At 38.3% G+C, this 12934-nt stretch overlaps 1 protein-coding gene across 1 annotated transcript in view; it reads left to right on the forward strand.

The window, feature by feature from the left end:
• Positions 1–12934, forward strand: part of LOC110966859 (protocadherin-9) — a 210592-nt gene that overhangs the window by 48089 nt on the left and 149569 nt on the right. Inside the window, 1 exon segment of the mRNA XM_051944662.1 lies at positions 8022–8123. Within this exon segment, the coding sequence (XP_051800622.1) occupies positions 8022–8123 (102 nt within the window).

Raw genomic sequence — 12934 nt, forward strand, 5'->3', positions numbered from 1 at the left:
TGTCGTATATTAGTTTTGCTAGTTAGATAGTTAAGGAAACATCTTTTTACACGACTGAAATGTTTGTTCAGTGAAGTTCCTCTTGCAACCTGTTTCATCAGAAAAAGCTGACCCCCCCCCCCCCCCCCCCCATCACCTTGATCTCATTTCAGCATCTTAGAACAGAGGTAATTCCGACTGTGCAGTAATGGGAGAGAATTGTTTTGGTAATGCATTCGCTGTGTTCTCTGGACGCCGTGCAACATTCTGCCTTCTAGTCCCTGCACTCCAAATTCATAAAATCTGCTTATTAGAATTCTGCCACAAGTCCGGCTGAATTCCTGGAGCCCATTAGCGGTTGTTGAGAATGGTTTGGGCTGGCCTCAGCATCGACTGTAATGACAAGGACAGGGTGCCAGGAGGAATCAATGCTTCTCTGTGGCTCAAGAATTAAACTGTAACAGCAAGACTGCTCCCATTGAGTGCTGGACTGCCCTCTTTTTCAACCACTTAATTGATCATGGTTTTATTTATCTTGTCACAAGACTTTAACCTAATTTGTTTTCCATTCACTCACAAAGCACCTTCATTGAATAACCATGTTAACAATGCAGAGTATTACATTTATTCACCCCCCTCCCCTGAACACACTTTAGATGTTGCATCTGTGTTAATTTACATTTGGCAGGGGCACTTTAAAACTTGTGTAATTAATTATCATATTGAAATATAATCTTGACATTAATTTCTGTCGGCGCGCACACATTCACGATGTATCTTTTCATTAGAGAATATTCTCTTTGTATGTGTTTTTATACAACAAAGAGAGCGGAAGGGCGGAGGGCTGAGATGAATCCCTTTCCCTTTGTTCTTTCTGAACAAAGCAGAGGTGCATCATGCATATCTTCTTTACTCTGCAACTATGCAAAGATGTCCTTGTAATTGGGTGATATTTTTTACTGCAATACTCGCCGCGTGCATTTCCATTACATTTCTGTCATAAAATACCCTCTTCTCTGTCGTCAACCTAAATGGAATGTCAATACTTAGTGTGTGGAATGGGGAGCGTGGAAATGGGCTTAACACTGGGACCCATAAACATAAAGTTTAATGCCGCCACCAAAGGAAGGGCCAATCACGGCGTAGCTTTGCAAATCAAAGAATAATAATCACAGATTTTCTCGCCTAGCCATCTCAACAGCTTAATATAAATAAGTTAGGAGCACCCTCTTGCGCGTTCTCATTTCCTAATCATCACCAATTTCCACCCATTCATTCTATTTTCCTTTGCACTGCGCACTGACTCTTCCATCCGTTGTATAGTCTTTCTCTTTTTTTTCTTGCTATTTAGTTTTCCAATGATGAAGACCAGGCAAACTGTTAAAAAAAAAAGAAAGAAAGAAGAAGAAGATGAAGCAAATAAGCAAGAAAAATAACCCCAGCTAATTCTAATTATTTTGTATGAAGAAAGGATTGCATTGTGGAATAAGCAGCAGCACTACTCAGCTGATCTGAGTCTGATGTCCAGAGGGAAATTCCCCACACAGGGCCACTTTATGGGCTCATTTACATTACCAGAGCTCTGACTGTAAGTCAGCAGGCTGCTGAGAAGGAGACAGCCATGCCAGCGCAGGGTGATTATGGCCGTAATATATTAACCGATAGTGGGCAATTTCCAGAGACAAGTCAGATGATGCTGTGATTGATTTTACTGTGCTGTGAGTGTTAATATTAACACTACTAGGAGTGGAATGTGCTCGATGTCGTATTTTAGTTGTTCCGACCGATCTACGTTTTGCTTTTCGGCCGCCAGTTTTGGAAAAGTCCTCCAATTTATCATGTTTATTTTCATCAAATCGCCTTATTTGTTTATGCAACATCGTAATTGCGTTGATGTATTGATGAAATTAGTTAATAAATAAACACATGAATGGCTAAATAAATAAGTAATCATTGAAAAACTGCTCGAATAAGTCGTCCACAAACTGTAATAAGTAAAGTGTCGTTACTCCCTCATGATTCCTGCCACCAGTCACAAGATAAACATCATGTTCTTCTCCGAGCAGCAAACACACACACAGCACTTGTTGAGAAATGAATGTTGTCTTGTGATGTCAAGGAAGAGTGCATACACTGGTATCTCTAAGGTAATTAAACAGAATTAAAGGTCTGCTGTGACTCGGAAGGCTTGGCAGGGCTAGACTAATGGTAAAGCTAATTAAAGTGTATTTTATTCCCCTAATGAAACTCATCTTCTCAGCCCACGGTATCGAGACAAGTTCTGCAGAGTAGCTTTATAGTTCCTCTGAGGCTTTCAGGTGTATGTTGTTATTCTTACTTTTACATGTTGGTCATCAAAGTTCATTTTCTTCAGGTTCAACAGTGTAGCAACATTAGTCTTTAATCTATGAACCATAAAGGCCCCTCAGATCCTTTGCTGCTTTTATTTTAGCTGTTTCAAAGAACACAAAGGACTTTACTTCTACTTCAGATGGAGTTTTCTACACTAATTTAAGTTTACATGTACTTTAATTTTGGCTTTGCAATGCTTTTGTCCAATGTAACAAGTAAATAAGTACGGCCAGCTTCCAAAAGAGCAAGAGCTAAATCTCTAAAACTGTGTGAAGTGTATTTCTCTCAAACTAGCAGGTTGCATGACTGCGTGACTATAATGCTTATACATCATACTCTGTGGTGCAAAAGATCAAGGTTTCCAACTTCTTAATGGCCTGTGGTATAGCTCTCTGTTGTGTCTATTTGTGCTGATTGAGAATTTAAAAGCTCGTTGCAGTACGTTGAATAGTGTGCTCCACTTTCTTCTCACAGTTATATGACTTGTAGTTTTGGTGAAATGCTAAGTTTAAATTGAAATTAGATATGAATAATATTATCTGCTGATGTTTGAAACATTTTGCCCCCTGTCAAGTGCATGCTGGGATCCAGACTCCAAACCGCCAACAATCCTACACAAACTAAGAAGGTATAAACATTTACATGTAAGGGTCTGATGGATTTCAGCAGATGGGTCAATCTATCATTGAGGGACTTTTGAAGGGATATATCTTGTATACATTTTTATTAAAAGTTAAAAAAAAATGTTTTTATGTTCATTATGATCATGTCTTTACAAATTCCATAATTATTTATTATGGAAACATTCAGTTATGAATAAAAAATGACTGGACATCACTAAAATGTCAACTAAATAACCATCCTAATTTAATAACAAGCACCCTTTAATTAGCTAATATATATCAAATTTCTATGTGGAAAACAACAAATTTTATCTGTGTCTGAGAAATCCCTTTTAACTAAGTTACCCATTACAAAAACACCAAGGAAGTGCGTTAATTCCAGAACACATGACCTGCTCCACATGATGCCATTTCCTCCTGAAGAAAAGACTGGAAGACTCCAAGGCTTTCTGACTTATTTAATATGAAGTAGTGTGTGAGTCAAGTGTGGATCTATCACATGACAACAAGTTTACTACAATATCTTCATAAATAACTTTCAATTTCGATTTTACTCAATTGTATATATACTATTTGGAAGAATCTCTCTGTAAAAATGCCAGGTGGTGTTTGGTTATAGGCAGCCATGTTGATTTTAGGCCTGAGAACAGCAAAAATGTCAACTATGATACCTGTCAACTATGTTAGAAAAAGTCCCACAATTTTATATTGACCCAGATATTGTTCAACCAATCACTTATTCTGAAAGATCCTATTCAAAAAATGTGGAATTACCTTTTTGGCGTTGTCAGGCAATCCGTCTAGCAATTCATAATTGTATGCATAAATATTTTTGTGGGGAGAATGATTCATATCCAGCAAAGATTTTTCATGTGGAAGTGTAAATACCCCCTGAAGTGGCTGGTTCATGCCCCTGATTGTGAAACTACTCCTGCTGTCCAACGAAGGTCAAAAGTAGCTCCTTGTCTAATCTATCATTTACAGGAACTTGTTGTTAAATTGAGTAATGATTTCTCTTCGTCATGAACCACACAGTAAACAAAGGAGGCACTGTGTATCCTACCACAGTAACATGAGATGCTCTTGTTCATTCACTTGTGATTATTGCCGCTTCTCTGACACGAGGAGATCATTTTATCACCACATGAAGATGCATCTTCAACTGATACTGAACTGCAGCATAGTTGAGCACCTCTAGTCCCAAAATGACCAAAAATCAGGCTGTTTCTAAAAAGCTTTAATAGTTTAATTTTTGTTTTTTTCTGCAACCGTGTAAACTGATGGAGTGTTTTTAACGTGGGACTCCCTCACAGTCATTCAAACCTCAGTTTCTTCAGCCTCACCCTTTATTCACGTAAGAGGAACCCAAATCAGTTTTACTCCTAACAATCATCTACACCACTAGTTTCCATTTATCAGTCATTTTTGGATAGAACATTTTGTTTATTTTTGTTTGTCTTTATATGTTTAGTCACCAGATTTTAAGAATTAGGAAATCCAAATATTAATTTTAATGCTATTTTCAGTTAAATATAGAGAAAGCATTAGAGAAGAACAAAAAAAATTATATGCAAAAGTAGACTCCTTAATACTATAACTTTAATGATCTGCAACATTTGGACCTAAAATGTTCCACTTTTTTTCCCATTTCAGGTAATGGAAAGTGTATCAACGTCTCACGTCACTGCTGGCACTCAATCAATCTCAATAACCTGCTTTATTCATGTACCATATTTTTGTTGTCAGCGTTAACAGTATCGCAGACTGTAACCAAGGATTTACCACAATCACTCTGACTATGTGGAGTGAAAAATGATCAATTATAATGTTGCCAGCTCTCACTTCCCCTCTCTCTGTCACTTATCACACTGGTGATAAATGCCCTGGTACTAATAAATAATCTCACATTCTGGGCGGTTTACGGAGGACTGCCATTAATTAGATTGACAGACAAGTAGAATACATTAAGATGATGCATAATGAGATAGAGTATTGCTCAACCTCTTTTCACCCATTTCCCTTGTCTTTATCCAATAATTGGAGGAATTTGCGAAGGGTTGCGTGAAAAGTTTCTCGTTAAGTGATCTGGCACATTTTAATAGAATGAATTTGATCCCAGTGGTAAAAATAACAGAAGCCTACACATCTTCATTTATCAGAATAATAGCAAGCTTTACACACAGCTTGGATTTACCATGCTTGCCATGGTAAAAAAACAAAAAAAACAACACAGAACCACTGTCTAAATAACACACCATTGGGCGTTGCACTGGCTGCAGGGATAAGAAAACTGTATCAGTTTATGTAGACAAAGTGTTCAAAAATGTCCCCTCAAATATTTTGTGCGCCTCCAGTTGCTGGTTTAAATGGACAAGCCCTAACTATTCAAAGCACAGCACTATTTTCTCCACCGTACATCGGACAGAACAGAAGCAGAGCCAGCAGAGCTCACTGATGTCTGCTCAGGGATCATGGTAAGCAAATTTTAATTTAACATCAATATGTCTATTAGCTTAATGCTCCAAGCTTTTATGGCAGTTACTGAATTAATGTGTTAAAATATTATCTTGTGAGAGATTCAAAATGAGCTAAATATTTCTAAAGAAAATTGCATAAATTAATGTTTGCTTTTCAAACTTTCACCACATATGACTAATGTTAGTTTTGGCTAAAGTGGTGTTAATTTATCTTAAGCTATGAGCTAATGCAAGCCCAAAACGTGTGAATCATGGAGGATGCAATGTTAAACGGACAGTTCTTATGTCAGTGTAGCTTTTGTTGTGTAAGTTTCCAAAGTAGAGTTCATTAACAATGTTGTTTGGGTTAAAGGAATGCATATTAATTTCATAAAGGCTAGGTTTGCTCAAAAACGTTCATCATGTTTTCTTGTTGATATTATGCAAGCAAGGTATTTAACATCTATCTATTCACCTAATGTCTGAACAAAAGAATCAGAAACCATAAGGCTAGGTTTGTGCCTTTACTATTTACCAATGCATGATGGGTAAATATACATATTGTCTGTGCAGCAACTGCAACCTCATAGCAGAAGTACTCTCACAAATTAACCAAAGACAGATGCAACTGTTCTGTAAAATGCCCCTGTCAATATTTTGGAGATTTCCTGTATGTAGATAATGTCTTTAAGTAAGATTATCAATTGTTAAATTGCTATTACAGCAATGTTAGTAATACAGGAACCATAAATTCTGCACAAAGTAACAAGCAGAGAAACATCTGTGTGATGTTATACAATCCAAGATGTCTCTGCAATAATTTCACTGCAGTGAGAGCTAAAATATTCAGTACTTGTTTGGACTCTATTAGCAAGGTAAGCAATGGCACAGCAAAATGCTCAGCTATCTTAAAGTGCACACTGCAGATTTAAAGTGTGCACATGTTTTTTTAATGGCACTCTCTATCGATGCTTGTTGGCCAATCAATTAATCATGTTCATATTCAAGAACTATGCTGCTAATTAAATGAACTCTCTCGTTTGTTTTTAATACAGGCAGCAACAAGTGAACAGGCTTGTGGGAGTCTCAAATCACAAAGACAGTGATGGTAATGTAATGAGGACGCCCTCCACCTCTAACGAAACCTAATTTTATTCAGTCAGAAGTATTATTAGTTTTACCTTGATGCTTTGTATCTTTTAACCACCCTAATGACTTTTGTTTTTGTTGTTTCACTGGTTAATTTTCAAACTGATATTGTGAATTTGTACACAGAATGATTTTGCAGGAGATCCACAAAAAGGTAATTGCTCGTTGTTTGTATTTCTCACTCTGAACTGTACAATAAATCCCATTTACAACTTTCAAGTGTCTTTTGCATTGTTTTCCAAGTTAAATACGTAGTGGTAATCAAAAATAATTGATGCAGCACCTGCAACGGTGTTCTCTGATGACAATGCTCCAACCAAAAGAAAAAAATAGCCTCATCGTGTATCATATTAATTTTCTTCGGAGGCACATCTCCCAAGAAATGATCATGCTGTATCTGATTGAACTGCACATGCCTGGCATTCACTCAATTCTGTGTATCCTGTCCGGAATATACTTTTAAATGATTGCATGTACATAGGAACAATTTGCTGGGTTCATGTTCAAAATGTGTGAGTATGTGCGTGTGCTGTGGTGGGGGTGGTAGCTGTTTATGACTGTGTGTATGAGTCAGGCGATGGAGGCAGTTTCATGCCAGTGACAGCAGACAGTCAGACAGGCTGACTGGCGTGTTGCCATTCAACATAGTTGAGCCTAATACAGCATGAACAAAATAGTCTCCACCTGTGTTGCATAGCTAAATAAAGCTGTGAGGAGCTAGTACACTGTTAGCAAAGCTATAAACAGAGAAATAACTCAGAATAAGTGCAAGTGAGTCGACTATTTTTAGGAAACTGTCTTAAGGAAGCAACTTTGGCTAACAATATGGCCTTCACTGATAAGAAGCACAAGTTGGGTGTAATATAGCACTGCTGCCCAGATAACCCATTTCCTCTTTTCTCTCTGCTTCTGCTCTGTGTGTTGTTGTTGGTCATCTGGAAGTCAGTTAAAGACAGTGATTTATGCCTGGGGTTTCATGCAGCATAGCCTCATTACACACAGCCATTTTGAGAATCAGCAGATAATTACAGTATACATCATAGACCTCATGGGGCCCAGCAGATTCAGTCCATTCCACTGGCCTGTCATTTAGGGCACAGGGCCTCAGGAATGGAGAAGTGGATTCTAACCTCTTTTGCTCTTCATTTTGGAGAAATTACTGTTGAAAATTCATTATGAAATGTTGATTTTGTTGCTTTACTATAAATTGTTTGATGTATCTTAATGCCATTAAATAAAGACAGTACAGAGTCAAGTTCATTTGAGGACAGTTAAATAGGCTTATTAAAAATGATTAGTGTGTGATATGTATTATACTTTGCTATTGTGTTTAATGTCCCCATGTTGGGGTTTGTGGGCTCTTAAAACTGTTAAATCTTCTTTAGACTATCTGTATAAATGACATCCAGGCCATAGATAAACAAGCAACTCTAACAGACTTCTTTTTCAATCTTCCGTGAAGGGAACATTAACTCGTGCCCGAACTGAACTGAACCCTGAATATCTGGACCTTCGTCCGCGAGCTGAGCTGAACCCTGAATATTGGACACCTTGCACCCCTTTAGTGAGTACCGATGGTCCCATTTCTAACTAAGCGATCACCCTCGATTCACCTAATACAAGTCGCTGTACACCATTTTACTTCAGCACTCCATGCAGTGGCATGTTAAGCTCAGTTATGATTTGTCAGATTCAGTCCCATTTTCTCATCCATGCCTCCATCTTTTGCTTAGGCATGCTTCTGTGTGAGACGCTGCACTGGAATAGGCTGTGCTTTCTTCATATTTTCTCCTTTTTCTCTGTACGATGTTTAAATACTGTATGTTTTGCCTCTGAGTAACAGTGACATATTGTACTTACAACATCATTAAATTCAGGGCCTAATGCGATGCTAATATTCATGCCATTTTTACTTGAGTAATAAGTATTTGTCTCATTACCTCCATGCTTGGAAAACACAGTGCTTGATAGTCATCTGGGGGTTGGAGGAGGTTTGCTTGTGCTGCTTTGCTTGCACACTGGTGAATCTTAATGATGTCAGTTTTTCTTACTCTCTGTTATCAACTACAGTATATCAACATGGGGCGGGGGGTTTATGTAAACTTGGACTCTAACCATATTCTGCCTCCATTGCAAACCGCAGTGCCAAGTTTATTTATTTTTGCCCTTTCATGATGCAGAAATAATTTGCTATCTGTACATTCCTTACTCATCACTGTGTATTATTCTCCACACAGTGGTAGTAGAGGAGTTTTCTGTAGCAGCTGCTCTGTCTACTGTATCTTTTTCTGTCCATCTATATCTGTACGCATCTTTTCATCGTGATATCTGTGTTGTGCACATGCAATATTCCATCAAAAGCTCGAACCTTGAGATCAAGGACTTTGCTCAGACATTAGTGAATCTATAAGGGGTTATTGATTTGAATGCTTTTTTCTTTGCTGCAGTTTCAAATGGTACAACTTTGCTTTACCAGGCATCTTTTCAAACTCTACTTTTTAGTTTTGCAAGAGAAAAGACTGACTTACTGGGGGATTTCACAAAGATATGTCTAGTTACCCTAAAAAAACAAACCAAAAAAAGCATATCAGTTGCTCCTTAAATTTTTGATTCATGCATTTTACTTTGCCCCACATGTTGCGAGGGCATTGGTAGCTTCATATATTTGCATTTTTAAATAAATGCCAAAAGGGGAGAAAAGGCTTTTATTCATGTAGTAATGTTCAAAAAAGTTGTGCTCTTTGTTTTCTCTGCATTAAATTTTAATTGCTTGCTGTGCACCCTTGGGTTCGCCATCAGCAAATGGGAAAAGCTACCAAGGCAGGAGTATAAACACAGCGTAGTCCCTATTACCCAAACTCCCATTGGGCGGAGATCAAGTCCTCAGGTACACTGCTGCGTTGTGCACCGATTTTACACTGTAGCTGGGGTCAGCACAGTCGGCAGGTCAAACAGTCCCTTGGCATGACACTGGAACTCTTGGAATCGTTGCAAATGTCACCAAGAGTTATTTCTGTGTCATTTCTGTGTGGGCAGCTGATGCAGAGGGGAGTTAAAGATTGCAATGTGCATGCATTATGGAACCTAGAAACTTCTTTTCTTTGTATGCAAATGTTTGAGCAGTTCTCTTTGAAATGAATGGCCTGCCATGTTTGCCACCTCATCCTTTGCTTAATACATCCATGGCTGCGAGCACAAAATGCCTTTTGACTTCTGCCTGCCACCTTCTCCTGCCCCTCCACACAGTCCTGTCCTCAGGCCATGTTTAACTATGTTCAACTTACAGTGTACTAAACTGAGAGTGAAAGCAAGAACCGAGCAGTCGTACCATAAGTGTCCACCGTCAGCCCCTATCCACACTGTAGTGTTGAGAAACTGATGTCCCATGCAATATGTCACGATGCTTATTAAAGGACTACAGAAGCAGTCTCTCAACATGTAAATATCTAAAACGGCATCCCTTAGGATCTCCTTTAATGTCCACAAAACTGCTCGTAGACAATGTTCCTCAATTTGTATGATTTCATTAAATGGAAACCCCACTGGTAATTTAAATAAACAGGAAAAGAGCCCTTTGTTTAAAGCTTGATAAATGATTCTCCTGAGTACTAGTCCATTGGTAACACAGTACGCTGTTGCTTGTGCAAATACATCAGTGCCGCTTCTCTCATTAGACAACAATTCATGTTGAGTTCTACTAACAAACGCCACTTTTATCTTTGCTGAAAGACAGCTTTTATTAACCTGAGACATATTCCCCAAACATATAAATGGTTGAGGGACCTGTAATATGATATATGGGACAGTGTATGTTTTGTGTCTCCCCAAAGCCCACAAAGTCAATATCTGGACTTTAGCCTGATTTAATGAACAGAATTTCTCACAGATCTTTCCGGAGCTGTATTCAGTGGGATATCTCTCTGGCTTTGTTAAAGCACTGTGCTGTTTGCTTATTGGGCCTCACCGGACTAAAAGCAGCTCAAAGACTAGCACACGCATGCGCACACACACTCAAACATGTACACTCACACACCACCGCCGCTGAGGAGGCCCCTTTTCTTCCAGCCCAAGAGGGAATGATGACTCTCATTATCGCCTCAAAGCAAGATGGCCACAGTGCCCCTGCTCAGCAGCCCTATTAAGTTACCAGACAGCTTTATTGTATTGGTGTTCGATAATTTCCTTTCCTCTGTCATTCGGAGTGCATCAGGGAGTTGTTGCGTGGGGCGGGAGGGGTTGGGAGAGTGGCAAGAGCTAACGTGAAAAGGCACAGCTGGCTCCCTCCCATGGTTGGTAAGTCCTTGGGCTGGTTGTTGAGCAATCCTTGACCACACAGGCTTTTCTTCATTTATGGTTTATTCAAACATCATGTGAACAGGAATGGAGACTTGCGTTTATCTTGTAAACTAGTCACAACACACAACAAATTGCAGCCTCCTGAGTGGTTGTTTTTGTGGCAGGACAAATGCATTAACAAACTGGGAAAGTCACCTCATAGACTGCATATGTCCCATTGATTTATTGGGAGTTTTTTTCACTCTGTGGTCCCTGGACTCATATGGATCAATATATTTACTGCCATGTATATCCATTACCAGTGTCTGGACCACTGGAGTTTCCAAATGTATTCAAATATTGGTGTGAGGGGGAACCAAATCATTCACTGTGTATGGGCTTAAGGATAAAATGAATTAAGATGCATATTGTCCATTTTTTATTCATAATATCAAATAACACTACATTACAAGACAGATATTACTTTAGCTTCAACTCCCTCTTCTCTAACACTGAAAAAGTGAGACAAACGTCATGAGTAAGAAGTGACGTGATGTGCTTTGTCTATTCTGTCTTTACGGCACCAGTTCTTGATTTTTTTCTGACAAGCCCTTTTTCAGAAGCTGAAAAAAGGCTCACACCTTCCCATCCCTTAATGTTTTAATCAGTAACTAACAATAATAGGTATAACTAACAATTAAAAAAAAAAAAGAGACCCAAGTTGAATTCTAGTGAATTTCAGGTCAGCACAATAGCATCAGCAGTCTTCTGTTTGGTAATTTTCGATGCGTAAATTGTATTCACTTAACTTAGTTTCAACTTAACACACATCATGTTCAATCAGAATTAACTTTTGCTGCCAAGTTTCTGTTTAATTATCACAGCATAAACTGCAAATTAATTTTAACAAGAACTGTGAATCTGCAGGATTGCAAAGCAGGTGTATGAGTTTGAAGAAAGATCCAAACGAAGCTAATAATTTCCATAATATGAGTCTAGAAATGCAGTTGTATAATCTAAGCCCACAATGAAAATAAAGTAGAGGCGAACAACATCGATGATGCACCTCTGCAAGTAGGCTGCAATATATCAACAATTCAGTTAATAATACAATGACATTTATTTCTGTTAGGCATGTATTTTTTCATTTGAACATTTTAAGTCATAGAGAATCCCACCATAATGGTTCTAAGATTGGAGACAATCTCGCCTACATAATTATGAAAAAACACCTCTACTGCCAGCATTTTACAGTGAGATACATGTGAAAACATTTCATAACGATTTTTCCCCTTGATATAAATGCTCATATAAAAATAAGGAAATACTATGCTATCAAATAATGAAAATCTGACTATAGTCTAGAATTCACTGATGAAAACAACATTCAGCATGTGTGACCAGACATTATAATGGCCAAGATAAGAGCTTATAAAGTAAAGGTTGCGAAATTACCCTGAAGATAGCCCGGGGTTCATATAGATTATAGATATTTAAGTGGAAATTTAAAATGAGAATTAGACAGTTTGCTGAAACCACATGTTTTGGATATAATGTAATGGAAACTTCACCAGATATGTTTTCTGCACTGATTACCATGAGTTTTATTGCCTGCCCTGGGAGCTTCCAGTACTCACACACCATTGCAGCTTTGTGAGCTCCTGTTATACCAAGGTGACATTCTGCATGTTGTCAAAAACAATCCTTATAGGTGTCACTGCGGTGACTGAAAATGAGCCAACGTCGAATACGGTTACAAGGTTTACACAAAAGTTAAATGTATTACTCTCTATAATGTGCCTATTGACCAAGCTGGAAAATCACATTACCAAAATGCTGCAGATACTCGTAGCTATTAATGCTGACAGTATTTAGACTTTTGAAAGAGACTGTGATTGAGTGTTAAATCATATCTGGGTACGAACTGAGATGAGAAAAGAGACTTGAGGGGGGTTGGAAATACAATAGCCAATAATGCTAGAGTAATACCACACTGAGATTCCTAAAATACGATTTGTAAAATGCACAGCAGTGAGTGAGCTGGACGTCTTGCTAATCTTCATCTAAAATCAGTTTTCAGACTGTGAAAGGTCTTTTTCC

Source organism: Acanthochromis polyacanthus, chromosome 2 (genome assembly GCF_021347895.1).
Source record: "Acanthochromis polyacanthus isolate Apoly-LR-REF ecotype Palm Island chromosome 2, KAUST_Apoly_ChrSc, whole genome shotgun sequence".
In the NCBI taxonomy this organism is placed as follows: Eukaryota; Metazoa; Chordata; class Actinopteri; family Pomacentridae; genus Acanthochromis; species Acanthochromis polyacanthus.